This window comes from Leptosomus discolor, chromosome 1 (assembly GCF_034619465.1).
Source record: "Leptosomus discolor isolate bLepDis1 chromosome 1, bLepDis1.hap2, whole genome shotgun sequence".
Taxonomy (NCBI): Eukaryota; Metazoa; Chordata; class Aves; order Leptosomiformes; family Leptosomidae; genus Leptosomus; species Leptosomus discolor.
The window spans coordinates 156,116,537-156,133,509 of NC_141391.1; the positions used below are offsets into that span (position 1 = coordinate 156,116,537).

Genomic DNA, 16,973 nt, shown 5'->3' on the forward strand with positions numbered 1-16,973 from the left:
AAACTGAAGTGGAAGGAGGTGGGAAGAAAACCCACAGAACTGGAAGTCAACAGAACTGGCTTCTCTTTCCTTGTCTTCCCATTAACTTCCTAAAAGGCAACAGGCAAATCACTCTCCTCCCAGCTGTCATTTCTCCGTACTATCTATAGAGATACTACTACTTTCACCTTCCCCTTCTCTGCCTGGCTTGCCTCTTCAGCCTGTACACTTGTGAGGACCCTGTGACTGACCAGTGCCCAGAAAAACACGGTCAACAGAAGCAGCAGAAGGAGAAAATTATTGAAATTGGAAAGACTAGATGATTCTATACCCAACAGCTGTTTTACATACCTAAGAAACACTATCCCACCAGTTTAGGGACAATCCTTGTTTCAGGGTACAAAGGGGTTAATTCTGCACTTGTTTAGTAACATATATTTTCTAACAGGAGAGAAATAAAACAGAAGCCTGAGTTTATGGGCTTGTCTATCTGGAAAAAGAATCTGCTTACACTAAAACAAAGCATGAATTTACAGAACACTGAGCGACTGCACTGACTCCCAGTATGGACACAAACGAGGTACATTTTGAAAAATCTAAACTCCAGCTGACATCCCTAAAGCAAGTTTCCTGTTGCCCCATATTGCTGAAGGCTGAGACACAGCCAGAAGAAAACAGCGGACACAAAGGACTTGAACACACCCTGCTGAACACACAACTGGGAGCAAAGCAGCGTAATCCCCTTTCAAAGGGTCTGCGCTGGGGATGAGGAGCAGCTAGCTGCAGCAAGTTCAGGTCACAGTTACCACAATTTAGTGAGCCCTTACTTTCTCAGTGGATAAGCCTTAAGTGGTAGCAGAGAGAGCAATCTGATGAGGGAAGAAAGGACAGCGAGGTCAGCTAGAAGAGGATTTGGGAGTGAGGGGGAAGGGAATGAAGGGATTACAAAGCAGAGCCTGGGAGGGATATGGAGGACCAAGGGTGACTATGGCAGCAGTGTGCAGGGAACACAAAAATGCACAAGAGTATGCTCCTTGACAATTCTTATAATATAAATAAATAAAATCTAAGCCATTTTGTCTGAAGTAGAACTAATAATAGATTCTGGCTCTCTTGCACAGCTCATGTACAGCACTCATTGTTTACACGGTTAATTTGGGGAGAGAGGAAGGAAAAGAGGCTTTAATAGAAGAATGATAGGTAAAGAAGGTTTTCCAAGTAACATCCTGTATTACCTCTTATAAAAGGGAGGTGATTTTGGTATCAGAAAGGAATGAATGGGTCTCTTGATTGTTCAGAATTATTCATTTGGCAGTGAAACCTGAAACTAATTCATATGTGCAGTCTAGAGTTAGCAAACCCAACAAGTTCTCTGTGGGTTTATAGAAAAGAGGTGACATAAATATTAAAAGCAAACATTCCTTGACACATGAATCTTAACAGCAACCTAAATTATGTTCAGGTTACTTTCGCATTAAAATGCATTATGTGATTCAGCTCCTATCTCATACTGCACTGAATTAGCACCATAAGAATAGTTTCTTAAGGGAAGTTAGGAAGAACATCTGATGACTGCAGTGGCTGTTTTTTTAACATTAAGGCTATAAAAGTTTTCATATGTATACCTTAGAAAAATGAAAGTGTGTATTTCTGTGATCTCATATATAACATCAGAATTCAACAGGTCTGAGAACTTTCAAGACCAGATTGGTTTAGAAACCTAAACTATACTAAAATACAACAGCAAAGGAAGGAGAGTAAAAAGGTTGGAAGAATTTTTGCTAGGGCTCACCTAATAATGCCTTTTTTCTTTTAAATGGGAATAATTCTTTGGGAAAAAAAAAAAAAGAAAGAATTCCTCATAGGAAAAGGAAAGTGCAGGCACTAGGTGAACTCTCCTACAACTAAATTACACCATACTCAGATAGTCTTAGTCCATGATCTCCTCCTCTTTCTTTTCTTTAAAACAAACAAACAAAAACACTCTAAAAAAAAAATAATCACATTGCAGTAACATCCAGTGCTCTATGGGCACAAACTGCAGCACAGGAAGTTCCATCCGAACATGAGGAAAAACTTCTTTACCCTGAGGGAGGCAGAGCACTGGAACAGGCTGCCCAGGGAGGTTGTGGAGTCTCCTTCTCTGGAGATACTCAAAACCCACCTGAATGCAGTGCTGTGTAACCTGCTCTGGGTGAACCTGCTTTAGCAGGGGGGTTGGACTAGATGATCTCCAAAGGTCCCTTCCAACCCCAACCATTCTGTGACTCTGTTACGTATGAACTGCAGCAACCATTGAGGAAAAAGTTCTGTCAAGGCCGAAGAAGTGTTTAAACGCTATTTAAAAGAAAATCAACCTGGATTGAGGTGACATGTTACCCATCTGAAATGGTGACTGAAAGTGCGAACTGCGACCAAATCATACTGTATTGGATCATGAATCTTTGAAAGTCGTGCAGGCAACTGATGTCAATACCAACTGTTTGCATAGCATCTCAGACAATGGGTCCGTAATGGAATTTTCAGTAATATGTTTGCAATTCAAGTAATAAAATATTAAGAAAGTAATGGTTGAAGGTGCACTTGGGGGACAGAAGGGAAAGGCCCACAGATCGAGAAAAGAAAAGTCATTTACAGAAGAGACAGACAAATGATAAGGGGCAATGAATAGTAACCTAGAGATGCCTCTGAAAATGGAACAGGAGAGACACTAAGATCTCTCATGCAAGTGCTCTTCTAGAGGTAAACTGAAAGTATGATGTTCTTGCACTCATACACACCAGTGTCCCAAGGAGAGATAGTAAGTTAAATTAGGAAAAGACATCTTTTGGCTTTGACAGTTAAAGCTTTTGAATAGTATCAGTAGAGTTTGTCTCTAGTGTGCCCAGTTCTCAAAAGCTTTGTGGCGCTCCTCTCAAGTTCATTTGGAGTGGTGGCAGATCAGTTTCACCAAACCTAAAGATAAGGCCCATCCTGTTGCATTTCCTTTCTGCAAAGCCATTTTGAGATCATGCAATACTGCAAAGCAACTTCAAGTAGTGTGAACACACACTGCCCTAAGTATGCAAAAGAAGGAGATCCTTCCTTCCTCCCTCAAGGAAGAAACCAGAAAAATGATAGTTTAAGCAAAGGAGCGAAAGAAGGAGAATAAAGTTGTCGCTCTCAAGAGCACTACAATAAAGCTGTCACAGGTCAGTCGGCTTCAGGATGCAAGCACCTCAGACACGGATTGGTAGCAGGCAACTGTATCTTTCCTGGAAAGGCCATATACTATCTTCAACCTCATACATCTGGTTGAATCAGAAACGTCAGCCTCTAGAAGCACCACAGCCAAGAACATGAAATCATGATGGCTGCCTAGGCAACACTGGTAAACGAATACATATTAATTTACCACATGCTGCTGACTGAGGCTAGGAAAATAACTGTTTAGAAACACCTCTGCTATTATGTACAAGTATATACCTTATTTCCTTGTCCTGACTCCCTGCTGTTGCACACTGATACAGAAGACAAAAGAACTACACCAATACAAAGTAAGACGGTAGTCTGGGACAATTTAATACAATGTTTTCTACTTACAATGATCTCAAAATACAGAGGCATATTTCAAAGAAGAAAATGGAAAGCAGTATCCACCTCTGCTGGAGCTCAGAAGCAGAACTGGGTGAACTGCAATTAATGCGTGAAGGCCTCAAGTGAGAAAAAAAAAAAGGTTAGGGTAAAGTGAGAGAAAGCAGTTAGAGAGAAGCAAAGGTAAAAGAACAGCAAGCAAAAGTTAGAAGAGCTAACGAGGGTTTGAAGAGCAAAGCAAAGTATGTCAGAGAAGCAACTGAAAGTATTCCAGGGGGAAAAAGTTCCAAACAGTAATGCAGGAAAAAAAAATACCCGAACATATCACTACTTCAGAAACTATGCAAATGTGTAACACAGTACTCACTGCATCTCGCCTAGCATATTCATCCTCTCCACGGTACTGGGGCCACCCTGGCCCCCCCGGCTGGCCATGCCCTGCTCTGCCTGAGGGGATCTCCACTTGTTGACCTCCGATTCTGCTAGCAATTCCCACCTGAGTGAGGTGCTGTATCTGAGAACCTTAAAAGCAAATATCGTTTTTTCATCTTTATACACAGTCAAGTTTGTAGGGCAGACAAATGACAACATAAAACTTTGTTGGAAGCAGGAGATAAGAAGTGGAGCTTTGTTTCTGTGCAATTAATAAAAAAATCAGCAGAAAGAAGGCTGTCAGTGTAGAATAAAGAAGGAAAAGTTATATGCATTTTGTGCAGTTCATTTGAGTGTGATGCTTTTCATTGCCACTGCACTGAAAGAAGAGGTTGAGATACATGCATCTCAGACATGGACTACACTTCGTTCCAAAAATATGCCAGCCCTTTCCAAACAGCATTTACTGAAAGCCCTGGCAATGCTTTCATGTAAATTACTTAGCAGCAAAGAGAAGACATTTGCTCCTGTGGTACACCTTACTCACATCACACTGGCAAGACCCTAACTCTCCAGACTACTTTCTAGTCCATCTCTCAGAAAAATAAAATACATGACTATGTAAGAGTATGGTTCTTTCAGCTTTGCTTTGTGGTTAAATATTAAACGATGCTGTCGTTGACTAACGAGAAGGTCAGAACACACCGTATCTCCTTTCAGCCTGAAAGCTAAACTCCTCCTTTCTCCTTTCCCTTCCCTCCCCTCCCACTGCTTTCAAACACATGCAAGGATAGCCACCACCATTAATTGCAAGAGACATGTAACAACATTCCAGCTTTTCTTTTTCCCAAATTTCCTCCCACGGGGAAACACTTCTTATTCTTTTTATTATTATATTTTATTATTCATTAGAAATGAAACACATTTAATAAACCCACAGATACATAGGAGAAAACTGTGTGTCCACGTGTATGTACAAAAACAGAGGAAAAGACAAAAACAACAGTGTGATTTACATGATGCACAGTTAGGTCACTTTTGTAATTTCTTCTCAAAAACCCCCAATATTTGAGAAGGTTGAAATTTGCATGTAATTATGCTGAAGGACAGGAACTCATCATCTGAATTGCCTCCAAACTTTAAAGCAGAATATACATGAACATTTAGAGAATAATGTGAATCAGACAATAAAGTAATCAATAATAAACTGTAACAGTCACTACATCCCTGTCATTCTCATTCACTTAACATTTACAAGGAGAAGATAGCAGCTATCAAAACTAGGACTCTGATATGAGTAAATGATCGTATTTCCATCCTTTTTCAACTCCCCAGGAAGGAAACATTTCTCTGGGAGAAAATTAACGGCTGCATTTGCATAAGAACAGAATCTTGTATTCTTAGAATCAGTGTTTGCTGCTTAATTGCCAAGCGATGTTCGAATCTTACTCCTGATAGCATTGATGAGTGCTATGGAAATTATCCACAATCAAATCAGGGAAGGTGATTTCATATTGGACAGCAGCAATAGATAATATCATCAGACGCTACAAGATCCTGCTCCTATGCATACATTTCTAGGAAGAGAAATGAGAAAAAGATGCGGAAAAGTATATTAAAAATTTTCTATTTAGCAGGCTGATTTGGGATGCATCAGTCAGCTCATTTAGCACCAAAGAAATAGTTGGCTGTAGAAAGTTAGCATACACTGTACGCTCTAAAACAAGTAATTTTCCATTCTTAGAGAACGGTTTTTTTTGAAAATACACTGTGTGACAAGCAATGCTTGTAAGATACTAACAAGGTGGCAAAGCACTGCTTTTTTTCTGCAAGGTCCTATGGATGTAAAGTTAACCTCACTTTGTGATCACTTTTTTTTGGCAGTGAAGACAATGACCACATTTCAGTTGTAGCAGCTGAAGGAGAATGACCTCTTAATGGTGGCCTCAGTGTAAGAGTAGGTACGGAAACGGATCAGTTATTTTAACGCATATTCAACTTAAGTGAAGTGTACCTGCAGTGCTTCCGACTGGTCGTGGCCGTGCCACTGATGGCATTTCCTCTGAGTATATCCCTCTGGAGGAATATTGAACCTCAGGTGGCTGCTGGTCTGGGTGCATTAACTCTGCAGGTTGAAGAAAACCTGGCCCAAAGTTCTGCCTGTGGAAAAGTAAGGACTCAAGATTACAATAAGTGAATTGCCTAATTAGAAACAGGAATGCAAGTGTACCTCAAACAACTCTTTATGATGCCTTTCAATGTACATTTTAACCTTAAATGTTAAAGAAAATAATTACACCTGAGGAATATATTCCTCCTTCATGACCTGCATTGCACAGGAATAGGAGTTGGAAACTCTTCACAAAATTTACACAAGTGTTTTTCATAAGTTGCATTCTCCTCCATGCAGAGAAAAAAGTCCACAGATCTTGTTTTCCCCATGGGGAAAAAAGCCTCTTCAATGAAAAAAAAAATACATAGAAAAAGAAGACTTCAGTAGTGACATAGCTGCTTACCTCAGCAACAAATCTTTTTCACTCAAGGGTTTCTGGGCACACAGTTTTGGTCTAAATCAAACCATACAAACTACATTACATGTCTATTTCATGAAGGATTATTATTTCATCAAGCATTCCGACCATTTTTCAGAAGATTTTCAAAACTGCTCTTTAAGATTCATCAAACTACTCAAAGCCATCTTTAGCACGTATGAAGAGATGCAATGTAAACGAAATGTTTCCTGTAATTCAGGCTGGCACTGGTAGTTGTTATAGCTATGTATTTACTGAAAAGAGTTAACAACAGAAACTGTCATGTGTCTAACTTCACTAATTGTGCCAAGGTAATGGGAGTTGTAAAAGAAACCCTATAATTCATTCACAGAACAGGAGTAGAGAAGGAGATGGATATGATGCTTCTCTATGCTTCCTATTAACATATCTCCTGGCATGGAGACATTATATTTTAAAAGACTGATGACAGCTGAGTTTTTTGATTCCTGTCAATATGGCAGAGGCGTGGATGCCCAAACTTCAGGTGCTTAGGTTACAAGGCTAGTCTCTCTTAGACCCCAAGTATCATCAAAGACGAGAGACGCATTCCTCAAGAGGAATTCAAAGCAAAAGATTAGGTTCACTAAATCATGTTCTGCAGGAGCCTCTCACCGGTGATTATAAAGGAAGTGAAGTGAGACAAACATCCTAAGGGAGGCACACAAAATTACGCAAAGTGAGGAATAGGGATGAGTTTTATATGCCTTTTACCACATCGGCATCTAAGCCCTTCTAGACCATGGACTGCAACTTATCCTATTCCTCAAGACCTCAGGTTTACACCCTTTTGTTTTACAGGAAAATCCTGTTACTGCATCTAATTAAAACCATTATTGATTTGTGCTTTACTTGGAAAACCAAACACCTTTGTATGACAACCAGATAGAAAAGAAAGTTGGCATAATAATATATATAGCCTAAGAAAGCCAAATAAGAGCGTAACAAAGCACAAACAACTAATAATAAATTAAAGTACTAGCTACCAGGCATACAGTATTAAATAGAGGAGGTATATGGGGTTCAAGCTGCAACAATCCCATTGTGGAAGTGTCAGAATTTCCCCAGCTCCCTTGCATATAATTCCATTTGTCTGCTCAGCAGATCCAGAGGAATCCATTTCCAACCAGACTCACAAGCTAGTAAAAATAAATGCTTGAATGAGTAGGTAATATTTAACAATATCACTTCTGTTATGTTTATCACAGTAACCAGTAAAGGATGTGAACATCTCGTCCTTTATGCCTGCAGTGCTGAGCTGGAATCTTGTACCTGATAAATTACTACATTTTTTGATACTGTCTAAAGAAAATATTTTCTCAACATTAAGGCAAATGTATAATTTTTGTGCCAATTTTTCAGAGTACAGGAAGCACATCCTTTAGTGCTGATGGGTTTGTACTTGAAAGGTGCACATTTAACAACCCATCACCCTCTCTTCTCAGTCTTCTTTGTAACAGAGAGATATAGCTACTCTTTAAAGTCAGAGGTCAACAGAAGAGTATAAAAATGGGATACAGCTAAATCTGTATGATACAGGCTTTCTGGTGCTCCGTGCTATTTCCAGACTGGTACCCAACCTTCAATTTATCTTTGCACATTCAAAAAAACTATTAATCTCTAGTTATTTAATTAAGTGGGGAGATACTGCTCCAAAAATCAATTTTACACCACTAATCCACTATAGCTAAATATCTCTAGCTCTGTTGCATGATGCAATATTCATTTTCTGGTAAAAGCTGTTCGTGGTGCGTTTATGTTTGCCTAGCTGTTATGTGACCCAGGTCTTTTACATTTAATTTTTTTTTTTTTTTTTTTACCCAGGTTGGTTCCACTCCATTAAAGATGCTGACTGCATTTGTACAGGGAGAAGGGAACAGTACGGTCACCCAGCTATTATTCCATGCATTGGATATTTAAGCAATGGACTATGACACTGATATATGCCATCTAATCATACAAACCTCAGGTTATTTTTCCCTCCACTAATCGGTGCACTGTTTCTATCAACTTGTTTATCATTATCTTTTGAATTTGGGCATAACCCTGCTCCACAAACTTGATAACTCCTTCCTTGTTTTCTATTGACCAAGCTTTAGGAAACCTTCTATTTTAATGAAAATTTAAAGGAATTCTCCCTGTTAAGGTCAACAACCTTGCAGATTGTTAACTTAAATCTGCTGATTTAAGTCCAAATGCTGACAATGCCAGCATTCAAACCATTAGTAACAATGGCATGAATTTCTATCTTACAGAAATCCAGAGTGCCTATGCCAAAGGTTGATAAGCTCTTGAATAAAAAGTGTGTTGCAAAGACACTGTCTTGCTCAGGTGTATTAATATGGGTTACAGCACTTCCATGATTAATTTATCGCATTTTCCCTGAATGCTAACAGGCCAAAGAGAAAATCCTCAACAAAAACCAATTGGTTATGCTTTGTGTTGGCAGTCTTAAAGCTCATCATCTTCAAGGTAACCTAAATTACAAAAAAACACGCTGCTTGTCATACTGCATGCCATTTCATGTATTCTCCACTTGCACTGAAACTGTTACCTTCAGCCAAGACCTAAGTAAGAAAATGGGCTTAGAGACTACTCCTTTTCTAGTTGGTCCTTTCAAAATCAGGTTGCAGAACAATGGATACAGGAAAGGTTTTCATACCCATTTTACCATCAAGTTTCCAAGGCAGTGAAGACTTCAGGTGAAATCTAATGAACAACATGGATACCAGTGGGTTTTAACCTCACATGGTGGGCTGCAAGAAGGTAATGAGAGAGCAGCACAGACACCAAATGTGGAATTAAGTCACCTGGACAACTGTTTTCTGCTCTTTACATGATTCTCCCACAGCGAGGCCAGGAAGACGGAAAATTTGTTCTCTCCCCTCCTCAATTTCATAATAATAGCCCTGCAAGGCAGGCTTCCTCTGTGAGGGTCACCATGCTCTGTAATTTGTTCTCAACTTGGTTAAAAATAGAATGAATCTGCTAGTCATCTGAAAGCTTTTGTGAGTGAGTGTTGCCCTGAGGCTACCGAAACAAGATGAAAGAGAGAGTATTGGGAGAATTACATGAATCTGAGTAACCGTTTCAGGCTCTCTGAAAGCTGAAACTCAGTGGTTTACTCAATATTTGGAAGGATATCTCTACAGCCAAGGGAACAGAGATACCTTTCTTTTAAATGGAGGCTTGGATTCCACACAGCATGCCTATGTCATTCATGCTATGTAAATAAACTACACAGGCTGGATCTGGACTTCTGTTACTTCTCATTTATAAAGTACTTGGCATAATAATACACTAGTGCCAGTAAGAACTCTAAAGGAATTGCAAGGAAAACACTAAATGATAATTCTATCAGTAAAAAGCTACCTTGGTAGGAGACCTGGTGCTGCTGGCGGAGTCATTCCAAATTCCACGTATCTCTGTCAGAAAACCAAAAAATCTGAAATTAAAATCCAAATGCATACCCTGGGAAGTCCACTGTCAGCCTTTTAAGTGACGAACGGCAGAGATCACTAGGCCTGTGTATGTGACTTGATTGCAGCCATAACAGTTCAATTTTACAAACACAGAAGCACAAGAAGATCTGGGAATCACTGCTACAGTGGGCTAGCAGTCTATTCTGCCTGATCAGAGTCTTAACTTAAACACCTTTCGGAAATATTTTCTCTCACTTGCAGGAGATCAAGGGTGGCTCCAATGTCTACTTAAAACTTTCAGAAAACGAGGCTTTGCCTTTGGGAATCTCTATACCTCAACCAGCATCAGACTGCAGCAGAGACACCATGGAGCTTGGACTCAACAGTCCAATGGCATTATGAGACCTGTACTGAATTGCTGAGGAACTTGAGATGACTTAAAAGATTATCTGCGTGTCTCAGTGCTCCATAAAATGCAAAAAATTATACAGAAATATTGATTCCCTATCCCTCTCCTCCTTTAAGCATTTGGATATTCTGCTAAAAAATATGACAGTTTTTTCATTGTCAAAATATAAACTAGCGCATATATTGTAAAAAGAAAAAAAAAAAAAGAAGTTTTTACTCTTAGACATAACAAGACTGATCTGTGAAAGATTGTAACTGAGAAGAACAGAAAAGTTATCCTAAAGGAGAACTTCTGTCTTCTCTTGTGGTTGGGATGGGAAAAGGGAAAAGAATCCAAATGGCTTAAAAAGCAAGTTCACTGTCCTGTGACGGTCATTTCTGAATGCTCCTGGTTCCAGAAACTGTTCCACATTTGTGACAAGTCCTGACAGCAAGGGCACAATAACAGTGACCATGGCTCAACTGGTGTTAACTACCTGCCCAGAAAAGCCTTTTAAATTGCATCACTCACATTAAACGGGTTGTTTACTGCCTGAGTTGGACCATAAGGTGATCCCCACTGGGTGCATGTGGTTCCCCTCCCTGCTCGAGCAGGAGTGTTGTTTACCGGCTGTCCTGCAGAGACCCCGGGTGGCGTGACTGCCGTGGAATTGGCTGCTTGGCTGCTGGGAGCCACCAGCGCAAAAGCATCATCCAGCAGCGAATGCATGGTTTGCCGAGCCTCTTCAATGGATGGCTGCGGTGGGACGTACTGGGAGACTGGGTGGGGAGGCAAGCCAGGGAACTTCCCCAGATCAGCTGAAGATGATGTCTGAGGTTCAGGAGGCAGATCCGGATCAGACTGGAAAAAAACAGAAAGAAGGCGAAGGGCAGCCACCGAAAAGATCTAACCAACTAGCTTCCAAGCCCCTGTGGGGCTGAAGCCTGAGCAACATTTTCTTTGCTAAAACCACTGTGAGATAAACGCTACAAGTGCTGGTGCTGGACAAAATCCGCCCCTTACCCTCCCCACTTCTGTACGCACATATGCATGCACACACATAACACCAGCTGTTCGAATACTTCATTCAGCGTGATCTGAAAGACTGTCATCTCAGATAAGACAGCGGAGCTTTGTGCAGGAGTTACTCAGCTATAACAGAAATCTTGTGGTTTACAAGCACATAATGAAGGCATGCAGAGAGCATTTACTCCACCCAGAAAAAGACAATCAGCTCTGTCTACATCTTTGACTTCTCTGCAGCTTTTGCAGTTCCAAGAAATTAATTCAGTCTTTAGCTTACAACTAACCACATCAGCAGTAATATTAAACAATTATTACCTCCTAGAAAAACACACAAAGGGAGTTGTTAATCAACTAAGTGGTTACCTGCATGGAACTTGAACTTGGGTGCATTATATGAATGGCATTCATAGAAGTGCTTCACAGCAGCAATACCTGAGGCATGCATCGCAATTACTATCTGGGATCTTACCACGTGGGCTTATTGTTCATCAGTAACAGAAAATTAAACGAGCTTTGCAGCAGCAGACTTATTATCAAAGCTCATTCTTACCACTGCATGGAGACTGCAAAATCAGTCGCCAAGATGCAAAAGCCTCTACTTCATCAGGAATTTAGCATTCCAAGTACTGTCTCACTACAGATGCCAAAGGGGCTAAGCTTGCTGTGTGACATGTCTTAATTAAACAGCTTCAGATGATAATTCATTCTGCTGCAGCATGACAGTAAAATCATCACACTCTTGTTTGAAGGCAGAGGGAAACCGCAGAAATCGACATTGTAGCCACCTGACTGCATATGCAGCTAATGCTGAAATTCTTGAAATTATTAAACCATTTTTCAAGATGAAAACTGTCCAGGGGCTTCCAATATTAGCATTAGGCTTACTAAAGTCTGCTTAGAGGTGGTTAAAGATGCCTAAATACAATTTGTGACATGGATATGATTGAACAGAAGCATTCTCCAGTGTCTTTGCCTTTTTTAGACAGGAAACAAAATTAATTTTCAAGACACTGTACTAGAACTGTTACAAGTTACTGTAGTACAAAGACATCTTTCTCTTTCATTAATAATTAATTCCCACATTTTAAAGATGAGAAAAATTCTCATTAAAGGAATTGAGTCTTCCACCCTGCGAAAGCAAAGGACTAAATTTTTTGTAACGTACAAATACATAACATCCAGCAAATTGGACTAGAGTGAAACTATATTCAAGAGATTGTGGAACATGCCAAGCACACTTTCATGTGCTTAATGCAGTGGCATTAACGAAAACAAGGTTTTAGTTCTTAGCTTCTTTAATATCAAGGAATACTTGGCAGAATTGTACTGCTTAATGCTGAGACTGACAATGAAATCCCTGTTTCACTTTGATTTTCATGCTAACTACACGTGACTGAAACTAGCCAGATAGAACCCAGTCAGAAGGCCGAAAACCCCCCAATGTCACAACTGTCATTAAAATTATCAGAACACTCCTGTCATTCAAGAGACATACATACAATATATGCAGAATTATTGACTCCTGGAGGCCTTTTGTATGTCCCATCACTGTCAGTTGTGATTAACCTGTCCTTTTCTGCATCAATCGGACTACCATTTATCTGATGTCGCCGGCGCTGCTTGGGAGAACGTTTTGCACGAGAACTTAACAGGAAGAAAACAAAAAGCAGAGAGAGAGAAAAAAAGAAAGAAAACAAAGGTAATCACATTTCTTTTTCCAATTTTTCTTATCCTACTCAAGGTTGAACTCCTCTGAACATTCCCTCCAAGTCATCCTTGCCTCAGACCTGTTTCTCTTCCCTTTCCCAGTTTTTCATGCCAGTCCCACTAGTTAGCCTTAAATCTCTCTCCTCAAGCTTCCAATAACACTGATTGGCAGCTCTCCAAACCATCCCATTCCTCCCTCAAACTCGCTCCAGTGTCACCTCCCCTCTACATTCATCTTTCAAAGTTGTCCGTGCTCCAGCCCCACTCACAGTGCCTCTCCAGACCTCCCAGACCAACGTCTGACACATTTCCAGTAGCAGAACAGAACACGCTGCCAACAAGGCTTTGCGCTTGGCATCATGGGTTTAACCCTACCAGACAAACCAGATGAGGAGCCCATGTAGCTGAAGAAAAGCTACTTTCTATCAGTGTGGAAGCAGTTATAGGGCACTAGTGCTCCAGGGACAAAGTGCCGGTATTCAACAGCCCTAAACATAGCCCAGGGAAGATTTTTGCTGAAAATACAAGGCCAAGAAGGCAGATCCATGAGGCTGACAAATGTGACTCATGACCCAAAAGGAACAGATAAAAAGTTCTCATTGATTTGTGAACTTGTCTTTAAAATTCAGAATCTTCATGCTTTTTAAATTGTTCAAGGGTTTCCTTATTTTCCATCTTTTCCCCCTTTGTAAAAATATTATTTCTTGCAGTTCATATTTTCCGTGTCTCTTTTTTCAGTGCTTATATTACAATTTTGATCCCTCTACACCTTACAAGTATTCAAACAAATGCAAGCAAATACTACATTGTTTTAAGACATTTTTCATACATTTGGATTTATTTATCAAGAACTCTCTGCTGAAAACTTGTAAAAAAATAATTTGAAAACAAAACATAGTGGCATACATGGAAACAAATAAAAATGTTTAGAACAACCCAAACCTTTTCACCTAGATGACTCAAATTCAACCAGTGATCAAAATGATTTGATCCTCTGAAAGTTCCAAAGTACAGGTTTGATGTACGCTGGACGTTGACTCTAAAATAAACTTGTTCTTTCCTATCTTTGAAATCCCTACCTCTTCCTGGGCTCTATAAAGACAGTAGGCACACTGCCTCCAGGGTCCAAGATCTTGTCAATCTGCATCTGTGCCTTGCGATATATTCTGTGCTGTTCTTTGGAGTCAACAACCACCACATCATCCACCACCGGAAATTCGTAGTGCCCTTTGCGCTTGGCGCGAAGACGAATCTTATTGCGGTGATGCTCGATCTCAGATTTATGCCTCAGGGCTGTTTGTATCTTAAAGAAGGAGGGGGCAAAAAAAATAATCAACATTTCACTTGTAATTTTTGCAAACAGAATTTTTTGCTGCTTGTCCATAAACCTCTCCTTCTCAGCCCCCTCCCCTTCCCTCCCCCAAATCTCGGAAGGATTAAAATAAGGCACACAATTCATAAACACTCCTTCTTTCTTGGATATTTTGCAGTATCCCCACTGTCCCCCCAGGCAGATGTACTATTATACACAATACAATTGCCAGCACAGCAGGTGCTATTAGAGAGAGGTGGCAGTTTGTTAACAAAAGGCAGGAGGAATAAGAAAAACTCCTGCTGTCTGCCAGCAGTGACACTGCTCTGAAAAAATAAGACTAATCAGTACAGGCTGTATCTACCTTTGCTTGTCAAACAGAAATACATTTGATCAATAGTGTTGAAGTCTGTAACCCATTCCTTTAATGATCTTCATCACGTAAGAAGCAAGAACTTAAAGAGATAATTTTGCTCATAACTCTGTGCCTTTGCTGAGAGGCCACCATAAGCTATGCAGAAACATAGCAGCAAAACAGGGGCCCAGGTCCCTAGATGAACACGGCGTTATCAGCTCTACACCTTCTTGCAGGCTGAGTTTTCATGCCTCTCTCCCACCTTTTTTTTTCAAATTCCCTGGAGTACATCTGGGGAAAGCTGTTGTAAACACCACACTTTAAAGTCCTGGCCCAACGCTCACTGAAATCTTTCTTATCAATGGAAAACAGTTGGGTACCAGACAGATAGCAACAGCTGCTCTGCCTGTGCTGGACTTGTTCTGCAACACATCTGCAGCAGCGAATTAAATACCAAATAAAAATTTATTTTTGTGTATTCTCTCATGAAAATTGCAAAAAAGCATAAAAGGGACCCAAGCCAGACATACTCTTCACATTTAGAGTTAGATGTCTTCTGCCCATATAATCAGATTGTGGTTCTGTAACCTGTCTTCTGTAAGGTACTCAGAAACACAGTATCTTAACACAGTTAAGTTAAAGGTTTCAGTAATCTTCCACTCTGAATTACGAGGAGATGCCATCTTACTGGTACCTGGTACTGTCAGGCAGTGTATGATGTGGTTTTACAGCACATTACCTTCTCGCCTAATGCCCCAGGCATGTTCATATTCTGCTTACAATAACCTGAGCCTCAGAGACATCAGGAAGTTTCTGTATGTTTACAGTCAGGTAAACACATCAGAAGTTGGAAGCAACAAACGTGCTGCAAATTCACACCCCAGAATGTCTTGAGATATGTTTGTATAACCCACATCCTGAGTTGCTGAAGTCAAAAGAATGGTGTAGAGTGAAAACCAAGGTGGGCCAGACATTCCAGTTCTCACAGATTAATTAACACAACTCTCATAAGTTGTGTCCTGCTGACTAGTAAAAGGATGGTAACAAAAGTTGACCACCAAATTTGCTCCCCTCTCAATGTTTAAGTTTTGGTTTAGGTATCTCTTAAAAACAGGCCAAATTATCTCTCTGGATGAAAACAGGATTATTCCTGTAACTTCTCAAAATTCAGCTCCTCAGGAACTAAGGAGGAACTCCTGATAAAAAGAAACTGGATACTTCTCACTTCCCTCTTGGCTGGGCATACAGTCGTCCACAAACATTCAAGACATTTTAAAAATACCTCTTTGTTAATTTTGTTGGTCTCTGCTACTCGATCAGAAAGCACTGAGTTCTGAACTGGAGGTGCTGCCATCGGTTGCATAGCAATCAGCTGGATTTTGCTTGGGACTCGCCTGCTGGCATCTGAGGAACGTGACATCCTATCCACATGTTCAAAGATAGAGGCCGAGGAGTGCTGCTCATTTCCACTGCTGGTCTGAGGAGGTCCTAAATCACCAAAAACAGAGTAGTGTTGCTAGGACTATCTCAGTCAAATGTTAAGCTCTACAGATGCTATGCTACAAGACGATGCCATGTTTTCCATCTGTGTTTAATTTGCCCTATAGGCCTTCCAGCTGATTCACATTTAGCACACAAGTTTACCCAGTGGTTTGCAAATTATAAACATTTTTCCATATTTCCAGAAGGTGAGCTGTCATTCTTTATTTCTGTAAATCAATCCTCTTGGCATTTGCAAACCCCCAAAATCTCAATCTACTTTATTCCATAAAAAGCTGTTCAAGTACATACTGTTAATGCTTCTTATTATCAGTACTTAAGGAGATGCAAATTCCTCAAATGGAGGTTCAAAGAGCAATAAAAGATGTCCCAGCTGTAAAACGCAGTTCTTCAGTGATAGGAGTGATATATGAACTAAACAAAAAAAACCCTTAGAAATCCACACAAAGCACAAAGAATTTTACAGAGGTTTTACTGATGAAAGCTTTCAAAGCACTGTTTTCTTCCCTGTGACAGGATAAACATTTCACACGGTAATAAGCAAGCTGCACAAATATTGCCACATCGTAATTTGCTGAAGAGGTTAAATCAACTCAAATACAATCAGCAAAAGACATTACAGAAACCAATATACATGAAAGTTGTGGCCCTGGTCCTGCCAACAGTTAATCACTTCAACAGAAATGGGTCATCTCCCTCAAAATACTTGAACTCTGCAGGATCACCCCAGTGGTTTGCAGTTAAGCATATATTGGAGTATTTTTTGCTGGAGCTAAGCCTACCAGAAGAA

At 40.2% G+C, this 16,973-nt stretch overlaps 1 protein-coding gene across 1 annotated transcript in view; it reads right to left on the reverse strand.

Annotated features, from left to right (window-relative positions):
- Nucleotides 1-16,973, reverse strand: part of KIAA1549 (KIAA1549 ortholog) — a 145,368-nt gene that overhangs the window by 537 nt on the left and 127,858 nt on the right. The window contains exons 13-19 of the mRNA XM_086468085.1: nucleotides 15,966-16,171; nucleotides 14,096-14,319; nucleotides 12,809-12,953; nucleotides 10,815-11,144; nucleotides 9,846-9,898; nucleotides 5,939-6,084; nucleotides 3,920-4,074 (exon numbers count right to left, since the gene is read on the reverse strand). Of these exons, the coding sequence (XP_086324211.1) occupies nucleotides 3,920-4,074; nucleotides 5,939-6,084; nucleotides 9,846-9,898; nucleotides 10,815-11,144; nucleotides 12,809-12,953; nucleotides 14,096-14,319; nucleotides 15,966-16,171 (1,259 nt within the window). The remainder of the gene's footprint in view (nucleotides 1-3,919; nucleotides 4,075-5,938; nucleotides 6,085-9,845; nucleotides 9,899-10,814; nucleotides 11,145-12,808; nucleotides 12,954-14,095; nucleotides 14,320-15,965; nucleotides 16,172-16,973) is intronic.